At 47.6% G+C, this 14,127-nt stretch overlaps 1 protein-coding gene across 1 annotated transcript; it reads left to right on the top strand.

Annotated features, from left to right (window-relative positions):
* Nucleotides 1-440: 440 nt before the first annotated feature.
* On the top strand, nucleotides 441-2,774 carry LOC125942186 (uncharacterized). Its single transcript, XM_049660341.1, has 2 exons — nucleotides 441-2,048; nucleotides 2,539-2,774. The coding sequence occupies exons 1-2, from the start codon at nucleotides 459-461 to the stop codon at nucleotides 2,629-2,631; spliced, it is 1,683 nt and encodes a 560-aa protein (XP_049516298.1). The 5' UTR covers nucleotides 441-458; the 3' UTR covers nucleotides 2,632-2,774.
* The last annotated feature ends 11,353 nt before the right edge of the window (nucleotides 2,775-14,127 follow it).

Here is a 14,127-nt window from a genome sequence, read left to right on the forward strand (position 1 = left end):
TAGAATAGTGCTCTTCGTCTCGTAGTGTATAAATGTTTCGTTAAAAACAATTATTTTCTCATGCCTTGAGCATACTAGTCTTATTGTGTCTTCTCCCATGAAGTCTTCTGTGCAGTGCTTCTGAAGTGTAATGCACAACTACATTGCAGATTTTATATTGTGAGTTTTATATTGCGGTCGCATCCATGCTCGTGGAGAAATGCCCATTGCTGAGAGATGTCGTTGGTAGAGTATTGACATTTTATGCTCTTATTTTTCCATAGTGAAAAGGCTACTGTATATTCATTTTTGCTTCTATGCCATATTGTATTCACGATGACTTAGTGATCACGGTATCTAAATTTGAAAACTGGAAATTTCGCCTACGTTTCATTTGTCATGCCCAATTAAGCTGTGCCTTGGGTTCAGTCACAATAATTAGGAGTGTTGTTTTCAGAAGTGTTATGTACTGACGTCACATGTACATTTCATCGCTTATCACCCACGCAAGCAGCGGTGGCCTTATCACGAGTTTCACTCATGCTATAAAAGGAGTGTGCGTCAATAAACCTACGTTCATTTCACCACTGGGCGTCCGACTGATTTACTACATTGGCGACGAGGCGGACCGGCCCGGCGAGGCCGCCGTTAAAGAAGGCGGGATGGCTGTCGGCAAGATCGGCGAGTATCGTCTTGGCACGGGCGCGTCTTGGGATGAGTACGTCGAGCGGTTGGAAATGTTTTGCGACGCGAACAATATAACAACGGACGAGCAGAAAAGAGCAGTTCTGCTGAGTTGTTGCGGCGAAGCAGCGTACGGGCTCATCGTAACCCTGGTGAAGCCAGTAAGACCGACCATGGCAAGCTACGACGAAATCAAGACGGCCGTTCGCAAGCACCTGCATCCGAGGCCTTCCGAGCTGCACGCAAGGTTTTTGTTCTACAGGAGAAACCAGGCGGCTGATGAATCGGTGGCAGACTACGTCACGGCTCTGCGGAAGCTAACGGAAGACTGCGGTTTTGGTGACAAGCAACTACCGCTGGACGTCATGATGCGAGATCGTTTCGTGTGCGGCATCAAGAACGAAGCAGTCCAGCAGAGACTTCTCGCCGAGCCCAACCTTACGTTCCAGGTCGCGTACGACATGGCCGTGACAGCTGAGGCTACAGCAAAGCAGCAGCGAGACATACGCAACCAGGGACGAGACGAGACAAAAGACAGCCAGGGCCTAATTCAAGCAACTCGCACGAAGCAAGACACCGCAGCGGAAGAGTCCAGTTGCTATCGCTGCAACGGTAAGCACGCTCCGCATTTATGCAGTTTTAGAAAGGCGGCATGTTTCAAGTGCAAGAAAATCGGACACATTGCGAAAGCCTGTCGTTCGAAAGACGAAGTTAGAAAGTTTCAAAGAAAAACTTCACACGAGCAGAAGAAAAAAGAGAGTAAAAGCAAGGGCGCCTACGAAATCACCGAATTATTTTCCCTCTGCGAGGTGAATGAGCAAGAAGAAAAATTCATGGTTGAAGTACAGATTGAAGGGCAGAATGTACCCATGGAAATTGATTCTGGAGCATCGTGCTCAATTGTGAGTGAAGAAACGTTTCGCTCTATCGAGGGAAAGCAAAGTAAAATACCCCTTCGAGAGTCAAGCACAACGCTCGTAACCTGGTCAAAAGAGGCGTTGCCTGTAGTTGGTCGCGCAAGTGTTGTGGTGGAATTCAAGGGTCGGACGGCAAAGCTGCCTTTGTTGGTAGTGACGAGAAGCGGTAACAGTTTGCTTGGGCGGAACTGGTTTAGGCCGTTGGGCATTGGGCTGCATGGAATTCAGCAACTGAATGTTGAAGACGTCACTTCACGATTTTCTGAGGTGTTTCGCAGTGACCTTCCTGGCTTCAATGGACCGCCAGTGCACATCGAACTGAAAGACGACGCCAAACCAACGTTCCTCAAAAGTCGTACAGTTCCACTAGCACTGAAAGACGATGTGGCCAAGGAAGTGGACCGCTTGGTGCAACAAGGAGTCTGGGAACCAGTCGAGTACTCCAACTGGGCAACTCCGCTCGTGGTGGTAAGGAAAAAAGACGGAACCTTGCGTCTCTGCGGGGATTACCGTAGCACGGTAAACAAGGCAGTTAAAACCAGCGGGTATCCTTTGCCTACTACCGCGGAAATATTGTCGACTCTCGGGTCAAGCAAGATATTTACTAAGCTCGACCTAGCTCAAGCTTATCAACAGCTTATTCTGGATGAGGTGTCGGCCGAAGTGCTCACAGTTAACACTATCAAGGGGCTACACAAGGTCAGGCGGCTACCGTTTGGAATTTCTGTCGCGCCATGGGTGTTTCAACGAGTCATCGACACGTTGTTGGCAGGCATTCCTGGCGTTAAAGCTTATCTTGATGATATCCTGATTTTCGGGCGTAACGCAGCAGAACACGCAGAAAGACTGGAGGCTGTGCTGTCGCGTTTGCAAAGAGCGCAGTTGAGAGTTAACAAGGAGAAGTGTGAATTCAACCAGACGAGCATTGAATTCTTGGGACATCGGATTGATAATACAGGGATCCACCCGAGCCAAAGCAAGACTGACGCCATCCAGCAAGCGCCAACGCCCACTAGCAAGAAGCAGCTGCAAGCCTTTTTGGGGCTACTGAACTTCTATAGCAGTTTCCTCAAGGGCAGGACCGGAGCGGCGGAACCTCTATACCGGCTCCTAGACCACGACCACGAATGGGAATGGAAAGGTGAGCACCAACGTGCTTTCGAGAAGCTGAAGAAGCTACTTAGCTCCGATGCCGTACTTGTTTCTTATGACCCCGAGCGTCCCTTGATGCTGTGCTGTGACGCATCCCTGTAGGGGTGGGGGCGGTGCTGGCCCATAAAGCAGCTGACGGGAGGGAGCAACCCATAGCTTATGCTTCACGAACTCTAGGAGCAAGTGAGCGTAACTACGCCCAAATTGACAAGGAGGGTCTAGCAGTCGTCTTCGGGGTAAAAAAATTTCATCAGTACCTGGCTGGGCGAGAATTCACGGTGATAACAGATCACAAACCGCTTTTGGGTTTATTAAACACGGACAAGCGAGTGCCGGAAGTATGGTCACCCAGAATGTTGCGCTGGATTTTGTTGTTGTCTGCGTATAACTATCGCATCCAGTACAGGCGAGGTGAGGACAACTCCAACGCTGATGCACTCAGTCGACTGCCGGCCCCCGGGGACGAGGACGAACCACAACCACCTGGAGACGTGCTTCTACTGGAAGCTGTCGAGTGACAGGCACCGGACATCGTCAAGCTGATCAAAAAAGCCAGCGTCTTGACCAGGGTGAAGGACTGGATCCTGAGTGGTTGGCCTTCGACACAACTAGACAGCACGTTTACACCATACGAGGTGAGGAAGACAGAGTTGTCGTTGCACCGGGGTTGCATACTCTGGGGGAATCGTGTGATAATTCCCGAAGCCGCAAGAGAGCGAGTGCTCCAACTACTGCATGCAAATCACCCGGGGATGAGCGCTATGAAAGCAGCAGCTAGAGGGCTCATGTGGTGGCCAAAAATGGACCACCAGATTGAAGAGTACGTATGGTACTGCCAGACATGTCAGAGCAACCGACAAAGTGACCCCAAGGCTCCCGTTCACTTTTGGGTCAAACCAGACCAACCTTGGAGTCGTCTACACATGGATTTCGCGGGCCCAGTCAAAGGAGATGTATTCCTTGTCGTGGTAGATGCGTACAGCAACTGGGCGGAGGTTGAAATCATGTCATCAATGAAAGCTGCGGCCGTCGTGACAAGCTTAAGGAAAATGTTTGCGACACATGGTGTGCCAGACGTTATCGTTTCGGATAATGGAACGGCCTTCACAAGCGCTGAGTTGCAAACTTTTTTGAAGTGTAATGGTGTGCGTACTGTTTTTACTGCACCTTATCATCCCGCCAGTAATGGCAGAGCCGAGAGGATGGTAAGAGAAGTGAAAGAAGCTTTAAAAAAGCAACGGGAAGGAACAACACAGTGCAAGATTTCGCGATTCCTGTTTAAACAGCACACGACGCCACATTCTGTCACAGGGAAATCGCCAGCAGAAATGATGATGGGGCGAAGGTTGAGAACTGCGCTGGATCGTCTTCATCCGGACCGACAACATGCACCTGAGGTTCAACACCCAGTTACCAAGAGGTACTGTGTCGGTGACACTGTCTACTCTAAAAGCTTCACTCCAGGTCCCAGGTGGAAGGCGGCCAGAGTGGTGGCGGTCAGAGGCCCGGTGTCGTACACGGTCCAACTGGATAACGGCGAGCGCCATCACCGACATCGGAACCAACTGAGAAGCGCCTGGACGAGGTCCGAATCAGACAAAGGTACCGGGGAGGGCTGCCATGCCGAGTTGTTTCCCACGGCAACACGACCCCAGCCGCAGCCGACGGCCCCAGAAGCAACCACAAGGGCGAGCCCGAGTCAACCTGTTCAAGAGCCAAGCGCAAGACGCCCACAGCAGCAGCTGACGAACCCAGAGGCACCAGAGGCAAGCCCAGAGCATACCAACCAAGATTCGATCGCGCCTCGAAGGTCAACGCGCGTTCGACGGCCTGTCCTACGTTATGGCATTGATGAATAGCCCAACGTAGCTTTGTATTCTTTGTATAACTAATCTTAGAAGGAAGGAGTGTTATGTACTGACGTCACATGTACATTTCATCGCTTATCACCCACGCAAGCAGCGGTGGCCTTATCACGAGTTTCACTCATGCTATAAAAGGAGTGTGCGTCAATAAACCTACGTTCATTTCACCACTGGGCGTCCGACTGATTTACTACAAGAAGCTTGTTGCCTTATCAAATTCCCCGCAGTGTATATGATCGTAATGAAATGTAGTCAACTCTCATGATTCTGTTCTTATTTTGCTAATGCAGGAAGCAGGATTCCAGCACAGCCATCTACTGCACTTATGGTCAAGATGCTCAGACAATGGGGTCCCTGTTCCTTGTGGTTAACCGTGAACAGTATTCTCGCTTTTATGAAGGCTAAAGGTGATTTCCTGCATAAATTACAATTTTGCAGCTCAAATGTGTACACTTTATTCTAATTTGAATCAACTAATATATGCTGTTTAATACTTTTATACTGTTTGATACAATCATTTCTTGTTGGAGAATATTAAGTGTGATGTTTAACATTTATTTATGCATGACTGGCTGATGCATGATGGCCTGTGTTTAAAAAATGTGAACTCACACATTTGAAGCTTCATTCAGTAACCAGAGTATGGCTGATTTAATAGACATTATTTGCTGATTTATGTACTCATGTGCTACAAGCCCTAATCTTCCATTATCGCACCAAGTACAAATAATTTAGAAATTGGCAATGTATATTAACTTCATCCGCATGTGGCCAGTAGAGTACCTTAATGAACAGTGGTTTGTTTTTATAAGGCCCCCATTGATATGGCACTTCGCACCTAAACAGTAATAAATGTGGCATATTTAGGCTTTTGTCTTGCAGTAGAAAAAAAGCATTTTCAAGCAACATATTTTATAACAGACCATGCAGTGCCTTCGCATTACAAAATATAAGGAAACCAGAATTGTAATTGGAAAATCTGCTACGCAGCATTTTTAGCTCAGAGAACTCTATTTATATTTGATAAAATTATTTAGGCGGGAAAAAAATTTTCTTGCTCAAGGAACCTTGTTGAGGAGCGAAAATTCATCTCGATGCTCCTGGATCAAACCTTATTTAAAGCAAGTTCATGCGTGAAACATACGTTGTTTCAGTATATCAAAAATCTGGGCCGGTCAAGCATTATATCGACTGTCCAAATCAGCTTTTCACAATGATTTGCCATGACATTGGTGTACAAAATAACAGGTGTGTTTCTTGTGTGCTTGCTCTGCATTTCATGTACTTCCCTAATTGACCTTTGCAAACCAAAACTAGAATTTTTCTACCTGAAATTTAATATTGAAAATTTATTCCTGTAAGTGGCACCAAACTCGGGCAGTTTTAGTGTTACCATATATACAGGTTGTTTCAGTGAACTTAAGCTAAACTTTAAATATATGCTAATGCTACGTAGCTGGACAGAACCAAGGTAATGTTTTTGCCGTCGCTTGGAGATACTCCGAATATTTTTTGTACTCTGCCTCATTAGATAATTAGACCTAATTGTTTATTCAACTTCTCAATTATTATAATTAGATGAAAAGTGTCAGTGAGTAAATTGTAGAGCAACATGAGAAACTCCCCATACAGTTTTCTGTTACTCAATACGTGCAACATAAAATTTCTTTCCGATCGTGAAAGAAGCCCGCGTATACACGCAAAATTGTCGTTCGAGTCACTTGGCCGCTCGAGTCACTTTATGTGTATTTGCGGGCATCTTTCACGCTTGGAAAAACACTTTTGTGTTGCACGTATTGAGCAACAGAAAGCTGTATCGGGAGTTTCTCATGTTGCTCTATACAATTTTCTAATTGACACTTGTAATCTAATTATAATAATTGAGAAGTTGAATAAACAATTAAGTCTAATTATCTAATTAGGCGGAATACAAAAAATAGTCTCAGTATCTCCAAGCGACGGCTAACAACATTACCTTGGTTCTTTCCAGCTACGTACCATTTGCATATTTTTAAAGTTTGTCCCAAGTCAACTGAAACACCCTGTATATAGGACAGATTTGATCTGTTATATTGAAAAAAAAACGTATTTTTGTAGGAAATGTAAATTTTCATGTACTTACAGATGTATTTGGGATTGCATGTTTTAGGTTGTTATATATGTATTATGTAGGTATGTATTCAAGCATGGAATAAATATATTTACTTTCCTTGAAAATGGAGTATCATGTATGTATTGCTGGTCTGTATTACATTTTATATGGATATGTAAATCGTAATAACCATTGATGTAGATATACACGCTCCAAAGTTATAGTTTGCTAGGTTGCATTTGTGCAGTGAAGACAGGTTTGGCCCTGAATTACTAATATATATTGTGATCCACACGTATAAATGTGTATATGCCTATCGAAGCTTCAAGCTTGGCTATCAGACGCCGTGTTTGGTAGCTGAACTTGAACCTTCTGGCACACACGAGTTATGCGTGGATCGCTCTATATAGTCGTAATTCAAGGCATGTACAGCTGAGCCTGTCTTCCGTATACTGTAGAAATAAAAGGGTGTACACCCTTTCAACACCTATGAAAATGGGTTTTAATAGGGACTAACACCCTAACACCCTTCATAATTTTTGCTGAACGCCCTTCTAGGGTGCTATACTAGCACCCCAACTTTAGGGTGTAGGAAACGGCACCCTTAGGGTTTCCGTCTGGCGACAAACTGATTTACACCCTTAAGGGTGTTAAAATGTTTAGTGTGTGGAGAGGCAGTCGGCATCCTGGGGCAAGCGGCCAGACTTGTAAACGACGGTATAGGCACCGGGCGGCCGTCGTAACGCGCCAGCGGCGCACCTGCAATACGCTGGCGAACAGCGCCGCGAACGGCAGCTGTCAGAGCAATGGCACGTGAAGCAGACGACGGGACGAAGGCGCTCGGTGCTTCCACTGATATGGCACAGCGGGTTTTATGGGCTGATGCACCGGAAAACACATTTTCGTGTGTCTGCTTTTGAGAAAGGTCGTCACTTGTACGAGGCAGATCACATTCTTGGCAACAGGTAGTATACAAGGCAGAAAACGAGCGCAAATTGCGATGCAAATGCACCACGCGAACGGAGCTCACCGCGGCAAGCTAAGTGGAGCTCCAGCAGTTATATTCCAGATGTTATTTTGCTGTGCGCGTTAACATTCTCGCGTATTTAATCATGTAAATAGGCGAAAAACACAAAAATTATGGACAGAAAAATGTCACAGTTTCGCCCTAAGGGCGAAGCAATGAATGCGATAGCAACACAGCAATGTCATACGAAGTAAGGTGAGCGGCTTTGGTAGCAATATGAATTGTAGTAAACATGAGCTGATTAACTAAGCAGGTGTGCTGCGGCGTAAGTAGACCGACATGAAGAGAGGCTCGATGACCACGAGAAGGCGCGTGTGAAACGGTGGTGTTGATGAGAAGCGCTTCCCGTGGGCAGCGCGTGCGAAGGGACACACCTGTAGCGCTGCACTGCCGATCCGGGCAGCATTGCATGTGTAGCGTGCGTTGGAAAATGTGGCCCGACTATTACTAACGGAATGCACAAGCGTGGTGTGAGCGCGCACAAACACGAATAGATCACACTGAATGACTGCAGACGACTGTCAAAACGCTGGCAGCAAGCATACGCCGCAGCGGGCGAAGGTACGTGCGGTCTATCGCTTCAACGGAAACTGAGCGGCGAATGCACGGCGCATAAAGGTCAGAGCCATGTGGAGATAAGAGACGGTGCGGACGAGCGACAAGCGCGGTTGTTGGCGGAGTAGAAGTGCCCCCCCCCCCCCCCCGCTCTTTCCGGCGCTGGCTTCCTGCTTCCTTGCTTGCGCGTGGGAGATTGAGTGCGTTGGCTCTCCGTGATAGCGCGCGTCCCCGCACGCTTTCACTCGGGCATACGGCGCGCGGCGAAGATTTTATCTATAGGGAACCGCGACGACGACGGTGACGCTGACGGCAGAAATTCGGTTGAAGTGCACATTTAATTGCTATCGCAATAAAAAAGCAGACATACGCCTTCCTTATTCTGATTCTTGAACTGCTTCGCCGATCGCACATGTGTCAGTAAGTTACCGTTCTCTGTACGTTGTAGTTCTTTTATGTTTGCAATGCTCCCCCATTCTTAATTGCGTTAAACTAGCCCAATCTTTAGTCACGGCCCATTTTACATACCTAAGTGCGACGGCAGCCATCGGTGGCGGCGAGTACACGCCCCTGCGTTGGCGTTCGCCATCGATGCACAGCGCAGTCATGTGCCTGACGCAGCCAGAGTTGGGAATTGCTAGGATTGAAAATGTACATTAAAAGGAAGACTGATACACTGATAAGACAGCAAAATGACTACAAATCTGAGTGTTTGCCTTCGGTGCCCAAACTCCGGAGCCGTTACACTGCGGAGGCGAAGGCAGGCAAGTAGGACGCGAAGCTCTTGCGTTGGAATGGATCTTTTATTAACGTTAGAACAACTAGACCATAGCAAATTAGCGTCGGAAATGTACAGTTCCCAGCGATTGAAGCGTTGGCAGCGCGCGGCTGCCGCCGTATTTTTTTTCTTTTTTTTCTTTTCGCGCCACAAGTGATTGCCGTGGGACCAAATGCAGTCATAATGCGTTACGAAGGTTCTCGCTTTCACTCTACACCACAATGCATAAGTTTGGTGTCCCCAACGCTTACAGTCAGTGCAAAAAGCTCTGGCGACCATGCGATTCGCGTAAAGGCCGTTTCACATGGCGCGATTGGGGCGAAAAAAATCGTTCTGTCGCGCACGTCGCAGAGCGATTTTCGCTGGCAGCTTTCACATGAGTCTTTGACCGCGCGATTTCCGTCGCAGCGACGCCCAAGGTTGCTCCCTGCTCACAAAGTATCCATGCCTGCATCGTTAAATAAAAACATGGAAACTAGTCAAATATTACAATTTCGTATTATTTTTTTTTTGAAAATAGAATAGTACACAATTTTTCAGCACTTAAACGCGTTGAGACTTTGCGATCGCTTAGTCCGCAGCTGCGGCGAGTGAAAATGCTGCACAAACCGCATAAGCGTGCGGCGTGGTGGGGTGCTCTTGTTTTTTACCCTCTAGTTGTGTTGTTGCGGTACGATGGAAGCCACAACTCTTCTCCTGGAGGAGTATTTGCTTCTCCAAAGAAGCTACTATTAAGTGTGCAAGTGCCTGGCACAATTTCAAGCAATGAAGACGTTGCCAACGGTGACGATCATGAGGGTACGTGCCGTATGTTAAAGGCGGCGTCAGCTCCCGACTGGATAGCATGCAGCTTCTCCTTTTAAATGAATTGTGCGAGCTGGAGAAAACAAAAATCGTTGACGAAGCTCCTGAGCCACAGGCGCTGGTGGGTACGTACGCTCTGTTAAAACATTGAAACTGGTGCGCGACATTGCTCCGCAGAGATTCCAACACGCGGTAAAACAGGAAAGCGCCTATTTCGACGGCGCTTGCTGTTACGTCACGTTGCTCCGCCCATACTCGCCGATCGCTGCGACTCAGCGACGGAAATTCCAACATGTTGGAATCCCGTCGCGGAAAGCCCGCGACGTCGCAGCGGTCGCTGAGCGATGGAATTCGCTGTGTCGCTGTGTGAAAATCGCGCCATGTGAAACAGCCTTATCGCGTTTCAACTGCTGAGCACTGTACGCGCTGTTGCCACAGACCGCACATATACAGACTTTCTGCCTGAAAAGCGCGATGCCGCGATGAACAACGATTGAATTGAATGGCCTAACCAGCTTCAGCCATGGTTCAGTAACTGTTGGTGCACCCAAAAACGCAACATGTTTGATCAGACTTAGTTTCACGGCAGCGCCTGCTGCGCGCGGCCCGGCCGCCACTTGCCATTACATTCGTGGCGCAGCAGCATTAAGGCGCCACCGGTCCAAATTCATCCCGCGCCCGGTGCCTATACGAGTATTCTTAAAGTAAGTCGCAGTGCCCAACGACCAAGGCGACCAGTGGGATCTTTGAGAGAAGACAACCAGCATAGAGCATGGTGGTCAGTAATGACGGTGAAGGGTCGGCCGTAGAGGTAAGGGCAAAACTTGGCGATGGCCCAAACTAGAGCGAGGCACTCTCACTCTGTGATCGAATAGTTTTACTCATCCGAGGAAAGAAGGCGACTGGCATAAGCAATAACGCAGTCGTGACCATGCTGACGTTGGGCTAGAACTGCGCCGATTCCATGGCCTGTGGCGTCGGTACAGACTTCTGTGGGCGCAGATTCGTGGAAGTGAGCCAACACTGGTGGTGATGGCAGTATTCCAATCAGCGGTGAGAAGGCGGACGCTTGTGCAGGACCCCAAGAAAAAGTCGCGTCTTTCTTGAGCAGGCAGGTGAGGGGCCGTGGTAGTGCTGCAAAATCTTTCACAAACCGCCGAAAATAAGAACACAGGCCGAAAAAGGAACGGACGTCTTGAGTAGAGCGAGGTGTCGGAAAGTTGGCAACGGCGCTAACTTTGGCGCCGTTGCCCACTATTCATTAAAAGTTAATGTACTACTATTCTTTAAAAACTTCTTTTAAGTTACGTCACATGCTCAGCATACGCATTGCTGCCATTGTCGTTCCTTTTAATATCGGAACCGTAAGGCAGCGCCGATTGCGCCAACTTTAAGGCACGTCACACCAAAGCGGGCAAGCGGAAATCGGGGAAAACCTCCTCGCCCGGCGTGTAAAGCGGGCGGCAAACGAGGCGGCGAGCTCTATCGCTCGCGGACGGATTTTTGATTGCGAAAGCAATCAGGGGCGGATGCAGGTTTTTTTCTGAGGGGGGGGGGGGGGGGTCAGCTTCTGTCAATGATGATGATGATGATAGTAGCCTGTCTTATTTACCGAAATTTAGCGTTTTTTATCACGATAAACCCGCATTTTATACGGCTGAAGCAACACCTGTAGCCCTCCGTGGTGGCTCAGTCAGCTCAGGCGTTCAGCAAGAGATCGCGGGATCAAATCCGGGCCGCGGCGGCCGCATTTCGATGGAGGCAAAATGCAAAAACGCCCGTGTTCTTGCGTTGTAGTGCAGGTAAAGAACCCCAGGTGGTCAAAATTAATCCGGAGCCTTCCACTAAGGCATGCCTCATAATCAGAACTGGTTTTGGCACGTAAAACCCCAGAAAGAGGAAGAAGACCTGTAGCGAAGCCAGGAATCGGTTTCTCCGAGCTTATAGGAAAAGGACGTTACCCAATACAGCCATGTGCTTGGCGGCTGCGCCTGATAATACAGGGTGTTCAAAACTAAGCTTTATGGTTTTCTTAAAGTTAGGCACTGGGAGGCACGCGAAGACCACCTGTGCAAATAAGTTACGTGGCTAGGGAGGCAGAAAGTGAGATGATAATTATCGCTCTGAGCAGCCCAATTAACTAAAATTCAACAATTTTTTTTTTGTTGACGGCAGTAAGTGGGTATGTTTGTATTGAAAACTTAGAGACAGTCGAGTTTCTACACAGTATCAGTCGGAAGAATTATTCTAGCGTGTCCGTGCTCCGAGATATCAGACTCCAAATTTCAATTGTCGTACTGCGCAGAATAATCGAGAATAAAGACGCGACAATTCTCATGAATTCCCGTGAATGATCATGAAGCTCAGTGACCACTTCTGTGGAGGGATGGCGGTGCCATCTTCTCAGTGCAGCCAATAACGCCGCACACAAGGACGTCGCATGCGACCTGGTGCACGATCCATGGCAGCTCACCACAGCAAAATGGTGATCCATGCCGTCATATGCATTCAGCTTAACCAGGCGCCTTTCTGAAAGAAAGGTGAGAACCATGTATAGGACTTCGCGTATGATGAGGATACGCTAACAGCTTTGTGCCCTCCGCTGAAGCTCAGTAGTTATGGCGTTCTAATGAGAGCATGCAGCCGTGGGTTCGGCTGACGGCTTCGGTCGCATTCCGATGGAGGCGGTGCAAAAATGGCCGTGTGCTTAGATTTTGTGCGCGCCGAAGAACTCGAAGTGATCTAAATTAATCAGGAGTTATGCGGTGTCTGTCATAGCCCATGCGTTGCTTTGCAACGTCATAAAGCCCTAACTTAACCTTGATGACATTGTCGATGTTAACAGCTTGTGTTAGCAAAGCATTTTCTTCACGTTCATGTGGAAGGCGTGAAATACAAAAGCACTAGCGCTGTATGCCTTTTTCTGACTACAAACGGTTGGCTGGCTGTGCAAGCGGAGTCACAAAAATACTTGGTGTGCTTGCGGGATGTTTTCTGAAACAGCGCAAACGGGACGAAAGACACGGTAGAAGTGCACAGGGCATGCGCCGACTGACATCGTTCAAAAACTTGGAGGACGCTTAAGCTTCACCTTTAAGAGTAGAACGCGATAGCGTTATCAGGACCCGTTCGCATCGCAACCTTCGCGCACGGCATGTAGGCTTCATTCACTGCAATACTGAACATGGAAAAGCCACCTTACAAAAACCAAGCTTACACCGATCCCCTTAAAGTCGGCTTCACTTTTAAACTGAAATGCATTGCTGGAAAGACGTTTTTTCAAGGGCCATATAAGTGGTCTTATATTAAAATGTAAAGGCCCTAGCACCTTTTTTATTACTTTATTAATTGTTTGCTATTGCCCCGACGCGCGCAGGTCTGGTAGAAATGTTTGAGTTTCCTCGTAGCAGAATTAGGTTTTCTCATACATTCAAATTACAATCCGACGCCGATTGGTAAACTATCCGACGGCGAATCCGACGCTGAATGGTAAAGTCGTACTTTACCATTTTCTGACAGATTTCACTGTGAGAAATTCAATTTTTCTTCACCAAAACATTGCTCCACGTGGAGTGCCTGCGCGGTCGATGTGGTTGGATGATTTTCTCCGCCACCCGCGATCACACGCCGGTTGCCGACGCCGGATTTTCTGCGACACGGGGCCCTAAACGCTATCGCGTTAAAAGACATCATGCACATCGTGACTTAGTGAAATCGTTGATGTGTTCCACATAAGAAAGATGTATGATAATTAACATATCAGTCCCTTCTGTTTCCGTGCTCCACTGCAAAAAAGAAGTATTTGCACGTAGTTGCGGCTCGATGAGCGTGTGCGTGAACAGGTTGTCCTTATTTTTATTTATTCGCTGTTTCTGCTAGTAAACATGTCACTAGACAGTCAGCGCGTGTCCTGTGTACTTCATCCTGCGCTTCTCGTTCCGTTAGCTTTGTTTTAAATATGAACGTTAACCAACTCGCCCAACTGCTGCACTTTGCTGCAATTCATTCGTGTGACCCGAAACACAGTGCGAAACTGTCGTTTTACGTTGCGCGGAAAAAAAATCAGGAACGACCCGCCACAGCACTTCCCTTAGATGTTATTAAAGAAAAAATGAGACATCCACCGAATCGTAGCAATTGCTACAAAGGAAACCCATACGGGTTTCTCGAAAGGAAATTGCCTCGCAGTTGAAGAAAAATTTGACCTGGTCGGGTGGATGTCTCATTTTTCCTTTAACTACTTCTCTCCACCTAGCGGGTTTCCGCTGAAATAT

This window comes from Dermacentor silvarum, chromosome 1, assembly GCF_013339745.2.
Source record: "Dermacentor silvarum isolate Dsil-2018 chromosome 1, BIME_Dsil_1.4, whole genome shotgun sequence".
In the NCBI taxonomy this organism is placed as follows: Eukaryota; Metazoa; Arthropoda; class Arachnida; order Ixodida; family Ixodidae; genus Dermacentor; species Dermacentor silvarum.

Bases quoted from the DNA above. Each gene is read 5' to 3' on its own strand.
- LOC125942186 (XM_049660341.1), top strand. From the start codon at position 459: ATGTACATTTCATCGCTTATCACCCACGCAAGCAGCGGTGGCCTTATC. The intron at 2,049-2,538 runs GTAAGGAAAAAA...TTGATAATACAG, and splicing joins GGGCAACTCCGCTCGTGGTG to GGATCCACCCGAGCCAAAGC.